We start from the raw sequence: 7,511 nt of genomic DNA on the forward strand, positions 1-7,511 counted from the left end.
ATCTCTAGTAGATTTTACCTTGGCAGGATCTCTAGTAGATTTCACCTCCCCAATATCTCTAGTAGATTTCACCTCTGTAGATTTCATCTGGACAGCATCTCTAGTATATTTCACCTCTGTAGATTTTACCTTGGCAGTATCTGTAGTAGATTTCACCTCCCCTATATCTCTAGTAGCTTTCACCTCTGTAGATTTCACCTGGACAGCATCTCTAGTAGGTTTCACCTCTGTAGATTTTACCTTGGCAGTATCTCTAGTAGATTTCACCTCCTTAGCATCTCTAGTAGATTTCACCTCCCCAGTATCTCTAGTAGCTTTCACCTCTGTAGATTTCACCTAGACAGCATCTCTAGTAGATTTCATCTCTGTAGATTTTACCTTGGCAGTATCCCTAGTAGATTTCACCTCTGTAGATTTCATCTGCACAGCATCTCTAGTAGATTTCACCTCAGCAGCATCTCTTGTAGTTTTCTCCTCAGTAGCATTTTTCTAGTATGCCCCCTTCTCTCCTCTGACACTGCCCCTACCCTGATCCAGGCCTTGGTCACCTCACACCTAGATTGTTGCAGTAGCTACTTGGGGAGCCTGCTTGCCTGCCTCATCTCTCCTCTCTCCAGTCCATCCTCATTCAGCCACTGAAGTGATTTTCCTAAAGTACAGGTCTGACCGTGTCACCCCCTACTTAGTAAACTCCAGTGACTCCCTATTACCTCCAGGATCATATATAAAATCCTCTGGCACTGGCACATAGTAGGTGCTTTATAAATCTTTTTTGACTGACTGATCTAGCTGACAATTTATTAAGTCTTGAGGTCTTGGGCTTCAAAGATAGAGGTGAAGGTTCTCTAGGAATTCACATTCTCTGGCAGGTGGGGGAGGACATACCTTGTACTCAGATCAGTATAGTAAATAATAGAGGGGCAAAGGTAGGGGCAGAGACAAGGGGAGAGGGGAGGGGGCGATCAGATCAGGCTTCCTGTAGGAGGTGGTACCAGCACTGAACCTTGAAGGGAGCTAGGGATTCTTTGAGGCAGAAGTGAGGAGGAAGAGCATTCCAAGCAGGGTCACCAGTTGCTCAGCTGGTTCCTGATGCCCCCAAGTCTGGGCCTGCTGAGGGCCTTGCTTCACCAGAGCCTGTCAGTAGACGGGCCCTCAAAGGAGATGAGTTTGTAAACCAGGGGCCAGTGTGTTTAGCTATACCCAGAGACGGACTGACCAGGCCAGGCATAGGAATGTCTGGAACATGAGTGAGTCATCAGGGCAAAGGGACCTCACTGGCTGGAGAGCTCAGCTTCTCACCAGCCTTCTTTCCCAGGCAGTGCTGGGGACACCAGCCTAGCCTCTTTGCAGGGTGCGTGAAGACCCCACCTCCTGCATTGCCTTCTGACTGGACACCTCAGACATGTTGCAATGCACTGCCAGGTCTTCCTCAAGAGAGCCTGGGAGACACCCAGTATCTGGATTAAGACTGGGAGTCTGTTCTTAATTGGTTTCAGGAGACACCCAATGCCATTTGTACAAGCCAGCTCTAGAAGACAGTACACCCGCCGCATCCAGAGGGACATTTTTTCAATGTTGTCCCTAGATTCTGGGGCCCTGCCTCTGTGGGAGGGCCTGTAGCCCACACCCCCATGCAGTGAGTGAGGTACACTTTCATTCATTCATCTATTCCTTCTTTTATGGGAGTGTTTGGGTACTTATCAATCCTTAATTGTCATCAATCCCTGTTTAATGTAACACTCCTTTCACACCTGGAGCTCATTAGACTTTTTAAAGATCCTGGAACTTAGCTCCAAAAAAAAAAAAAGAAAAGAAAAAGAAATTTCCATGTACAAAGTAGAACAGAAAAGGGGGTTCCATGTGAAACTGACACTCACTCATTTTTTCCTAACCCCCTCTAAGTACTTGTTTCAGATTCAGGATCCTCTTTGGACCTTCAAACCAGCTTACTGTCAGCAGCCCCTCTGGCAATTTCTAGTCTTGAGATTTAGAGCTGGGAGAGACCTAAAAGTCATCTAGTCCAGTCCCCTCCTTTTTTACAGATGAAGACTCTGAGGACCAGGTAGTTAGTTCTGATGGTCATTGTGGCAGTTGGGTGGTGCCACAGTGCACACACAGAGCACTGGGCCTGGAATGAGAAAGAACTGAGTTCACATCGTGCTTCCGACACTTACTAGCTGTATAACCATAGGCAGCTCACTTAACCCTGTCTGCCTTAGTTTCCTTATCTGTAGAATGAGCTGGAGAAGGAAATGACAAACTACTACATTATCTTGATCAAGAAAACCCCAAATGGGGACACAGAGTCAAACAGAACTGAAACAACCGAACAACAAAAATACGCCAGTCCCTGGCACATAGTAGGTGTTTAATGAATACTTATCCCCTTTCCTGTTGCCCTTCTCAGCTCCTGGCCTACTATTCCCTTCCTATGACAAAATTTCAGAATTGGAAGGGACAAGTACAAGTGAAATAGCATAGGTAAAGCCTTTTGCAAACCTTAAAGTGCTGTAAGTTTTACGGATAGGGCCTGAACCTGTGATTATACTGATATCAGGAACTCCCAGGAGAGGAAGCTCCTTCCACCAGAGCAGGTTGCACCTTCTCTCCAATTTTTAGTCTCTGAGTTGCCAAGAACAGAGAGGTGAAGGAACTGGCCCAGTGTCACACAGCACATACCATTGCTGTCATCCCCCAACAAATCCCGTTTAAAAGGATGACGTATCTACCTCTTTTGCCTCTTACTCCCTCAGACAGATGGTCCTTTCTTCCTTCTCTATTCAGTATTTTCCCACATGGCAGAAAAAGAAAGATCCTGATCCCAGTAGACATGTCCACACTCTCCTGCCTAACTCCCTGCCTTTTCTTGCCAGAAGGAATTTTCTTGACTGTTTTATTAATTTTTTTTTCTTTGTAAAGAGCCTGACTCCCCTTAAGATAAAATTAACATTTCCTGAGTGCTTCCTATGTGTCCAGCATGCTCCATCTCTGGCCATGCTCCGTGCCAGGAACGCTCTCTGTCCTCCACTCCCCCTCCCTGGCTTCCACAGGAAGTCCTCCCTATCACCTCTTTATTCCAGTGCCTTCTCTCTTTTAATTATTTCCTATTTATCCTGTACATGGCTTGCTTTGTCTGTATTCGTTTGTATATTGTCTCCCCCATTAGATTGAAGGCTCCCTAAGGGCAGGGGTGGTCTTTTGCCTCTCTGTGTCCTCTTAGTATTTAGCTCATTGCCCAAGATGCATAGTAGGCACTTAATAAATGCTGATTGATTGATTGATTGATTGGTTGCTAAGCCCTAGGGATACAAATAAGAAAAAGGAAAGCCCTGCCCTCAAAAAGCTTACATCTAATAGGGAGGAGGGGAGTGCCAGAAGTGTGGTGGGTGATGGTGGTGGAGTCAAAACCAAGCAGAGCCGCTGATGGCAGGTGAGGAGCTGGCTGGCGTTTGATCCCTCTATAAAGGGAGGTTATGGGAGGAGGCTTTTGCTCCTTATCCGGACCAGCAGAAGCAATCAGGGTATTCACGAGGTGTGAGTAGCAAAATTGAAGTAAACTCCATAATGATGACTTCATCTGATGATGATAACCCCCTCCCTCCCAGGGTGGTTAAAGAGGAGTTTTGTTTTGTTTTGTTTTGTTTTTGGTAGCAGGAATAGGAACAGCTAGTGATTGGATAGAGCTGTGGACATGGAATCAGGAAGAGTTGGGTTCAGAACCCAAGTTTGGGGCAAGTCGCCTCTTCTCTCTGGGCCTCAGTTTTCTCATCTGTAAAATTGGGAATGGGAGGGTAGAGTCAGTGCCTCAAAGGTCCTTCCAGTTGTAGCTCTTCCTGTGGAGCTGGGCCCATACCCTGGCCCCTTTCAGTGGGATATGGGCTCTGGTTCATCCCTGCTCCATCTCTATGGGTATATTTCCTTTTTCCTTTATAACTCCATATTTGTAGTCATGTGTGTACAAAATTTTAATTCTGATTTTACTTTGGATCATTCACTTCACAAAAATCCTGCCCTATGTCTTCATGGTTTGTATTTATCATTTTTACAGTCCTGTAATATTCCATTCCATAATGTGTTTAGCCATTCCCCAGTTGTTGCACACATAGGTTGTTTCCATTTGTTTATTTTGCAATTTTAATGAGAATAATTAGTAAGATTTTTTTTAAACACACTGGCCCCTTTTTTTTCCTTTTTATAATGTTTTTAGGCTAAAATCCTAGCAATGGAGCCACTGGGTTGAAAGATGCAATGAGTTCTGTGAATCATTGCAGATTGCCACATTGCTATTCGAACTATTGACACTGCAATACCACCAACAATGTAGTAGAGTACCTGTTTCCCCACAGCCCCACCAGCATTTGGATTTTATCTTTTTGAGGGGAAAAAATTTTTTTTTCCATTTTAGTTGATGAAAAGTTGTATCTTGAGTAAGAGGTCCTTTTTTCAAATTTCTTTGAAGCTCCAATCAGGTTAGTATCCTTCAGAGTGGTAGAGTGGAAAGGTTGTTGGCTTCCATCCCTGGCCATTCCTACCTGTGTGACCTTGGGCAAGTCACCTGTCCTCTCTGGGCCTCAGTTTCCTCATCTGTAAAATGAAAGTGTCAAGGTCTCTCCCAGTTCTATATCTTTTGATCTCACAGGGTCAAGGCATTTTTAAACACACTCAAGTTTCTTTAAGCAAAGTCTCAAAGTAGTTTCGTCCATCATATGACTAGCAAAGCAATGACACACTGGGAATATCTCATCCTGAGGGTCCTGGGGAGGGGGGCTCAGGGGCTGGGGGAGGAGGAGGTCAGGGGCTTGATCTCCACATCCTGCTTCTGAAGCCCTCCGTCTTCCTTCTCATTGACCCCCACCCCATGCCCACAGCGCCGAGCGGTACGATCCCTTGACGGGCACCTGGACATCCATAGCAGCCATGAGCACTCGGAGGAGATACGTCCGTGTAGCCACACTCGGTGGGTAGCCCAGAGCCCCCAACCCCAACATCTTCCCTTCAATTGATGCCAGATCCCAGGTGCCTTCTGGGACTCCCCCAGCTGTTTCCAGCATCACCCATTTCTAAGTGACTGTGTTCCACAGATGGGAATCTCTATGCTGTGGGCGGCTATGACAGTTCCTCCCACCTGGCTACTGTGGAGAAATATGAACCCCAGGTAGAGCTCCTCCCCCTCCCAAAGCCCCATTGTCCCCTCCCCTGTCTCTAGGCACCCATCCCCAGGTATTGTCCCTTCCCTTCATACCTCAATAGTGGAATCACCCTCCCCAGTACTAATCATTTTGTTCCTGCTCCAGCCCCCTCCTTTACCTTAGAGATGAGGGGAGGGGGCCTGAGAGGAAGGCGTCAGGGCTCTCCCTTCATTTGGAAAACTTAGTTCAAGTCCTTCCCATGACTCCCACTTTTAAGGAGTGTGCCTCCCTCACCTTAGAGTTAACCCTTTCTGCTCCTTCCTTTTCTCTCACCAGAAAAATTATATAGGGTGGGGGAAGGTGTCCTGAGTTGGGAGGATGGCCGATGCCCCCATGGCCACGAGCTCCCAGCCTCTCAATGTCCCCCAGGTGAACACATGGACGCCGATTGCTACCATGCTGAGCAGGCGCAGCTCTGCAGGGGTGGCTGTGTTGGAGGGCGCCCTGTATGTGGCAGGGGGAAATGATGGCACCAGCTGCCTCAACTCTGTGGAGAGATATAGTCCCAAGGCCAATGCGTGGGAGAGCGTGGCACCCATGAACATCCGCAGGTATGTTCCTTGGCTTTCCCCCTCAACCCACACTCTTGGCTAACTGGTGGCAGCCTCGGGTGCCCTTGGGGGCAGCCTGCAGCGCAGGGCTTCCCTTGACCCTGACGCTGACCCACCCTTCATGCTTCCTCAGGTCAGAGACCAGGTCCTGACTCCCCCCACCCCAGACCCCTTCCTTCCTCCCAGAGCCTTCATCAGGCAGCTGAGTCTGATTTCTTTCTCTGCCCTGCTGAGCTTGTGCCTCAGTTTCTCTAAATGCAGTGTCACTTTGGAAGCAGGAGGAAGCCTTGCTTCATCTTAACGTATTCCACAAAAAGCTCGTCTCTCCCCTTATCCCCTCCAACTGCCCCCCACGACACAATTTTGTGGCTCCCCCAGGAGCACTCACGATCTTGTGGCCATGGATGGATGGCTGTATGCCGTCGGTGGTAATGACGGGAGCTCCAGCCTGAACTCCATTGAGAAGTATAACCCACGCACCAATAAGTGGGTGGCCGCCTCCTGCATGTTCACACGTCGGAGCAGCGTGGGGGTGGCCGTCCTCGAGCTGCTGAACTTCCCCCCACCCTCCTCGCCTACGCTCTCAGTGTCCTCCACCAGCCTCTGACCCTTGGGGAGACCAGGAGCAGGCCCCGAGCTGTGACAGCCGGACTGTGATGGGGCCCTGGGCTGGAGCCGTGGAGACCCCAAAAGAGACGGCTGCCCCCATCCCCAGGGCGTGGAGGGCTGGGGCAGGAATGGCAGTCCTCCCCACTGGCCTCTTGCAGATGCCTTAATGCTCCCCCCATCCCAGGAAGGGAGGAGGAGGGGGCAACTCCTGCCATGGAGGTCTCTGAGCCACAGAGACACGGGGCCCTGGCTCTCCCCTCCCTCCCTGCCCTGCTCCCAAGGGCTGAGGCCGAGGGCCTCTGTCTCCAGCCCAGCACATGGGCCCCAGGCCCTGGAGCACTGTCTGCGTCTGCCTATGTTTGTCTATTTATGTATTTATTATTATTTATGAAATGTCCCACGGCCACCTCCCACCCCTTTTATATTCTTGCTTCCTCTGGGGCATTTGTGAAAGTCGAGTTTCCTTTGGGAACCAAGCCCTAAGCCTAGGGTCCCCCTCGATGAATTCCTGAGATTGGAGAACCAAGGACAGATGGAGCCCGACCAGGACAGGCTCAGAGAGACAGATGCTGAAGGAGACCCAGAAATCCGCTTGACTTGACAGAGACACTGAAGGAAAGCTGGGGACGCTGAAGGAAGGAAGGGCGGTCAGACCGCTGACACAGAGACTGAGATGCTGACGGTAAGACAGACCTGACCGAGACTGGAGGAAAGCTCTGCAGAAACCCTGAAGGGCAGACAGATTGGTGGAGAGAGAGATGCTGTTGGGAGACAGCGTTGGGGGACCAGGGAGGCTCCCCAGGAGAACGGTCCTGGGGAGGGGGCTATGCAGGTGAACTGGTACAATTCATTCCTCTGTCTTGTTTCTGTGAAGAGTTGTCTGTTTCCTTGAATTATGCACTGAGCTGGACACACGCACACAGATACCCGTGCATATACAGGCATATACATGTGGACATACCCAACATACATGCCTTCATGCACATCAGCACACAGCAATATGAACCTACCTGACCAATAAAAGTTCTTGTACACAGCCTAAGACTGGCCTCTTCCTCATTTCTCCAAGGGGATCCCTGGGCTCTGTCCTGCTATGTCAAGGCTCTGTGTGCCTCTGTTTCCCAAGTATAGAATGTGGAGGGGGTGGGGAAGGTGTGTGTCT

The 7,511-nt window shown here is 49.3% G+C and overlaps 1 protein-coding gene across 1 annotated transcript in view; it reads left to right on the plus strand.

The window, feature by feature from the left end:
* KLHL17 (kelch like family member 17) overlaps positions 1-7,380 on the plus strand; it is a 16,907-nt gene extending 9,527 nt beyond the window's left edge. Inside the window, exons 9-12 of the mRNA XM_027855318.1 lie at positions 4,869-4,957; positions 5,082-5,155; positions 5,559-5,740; positions 6,119-7,380. Of these exons, the coding sequence (XP_027711119.1) occupies positions 4,869-4,957; positions 5,082-5,155; positions 5,559-5,740; positions 6,119-6,347 (574 nt within the window). The 3' untranslated portion in view covers positions 6,348-7,380. The remainder of the gene's footprint in view (positions 1-4,868; positions 4,958-5,081; positions 5,156-5,558; positions 5,741-6,118) is intronic.
* The last annotated feature ends 131 nt before the right edge of the window (positions 7,381-7,511 follow it).

This window comes from Vombatus ursinus, unplaced genomic scaffold, assembly GCF_900497805.2.
Source record: "Vombatus ursinus unplaced genomic scaffold, bare-nosed wombat genome assembly UNPS02010822.1, whole genome shotgun sequence".
Lineage (NCBI taxonomy): Eukaryota > Metazoa > Chordata > Mammalia > Diprotodontia > Vombatidae > Vombatus > Vombatus ursinus.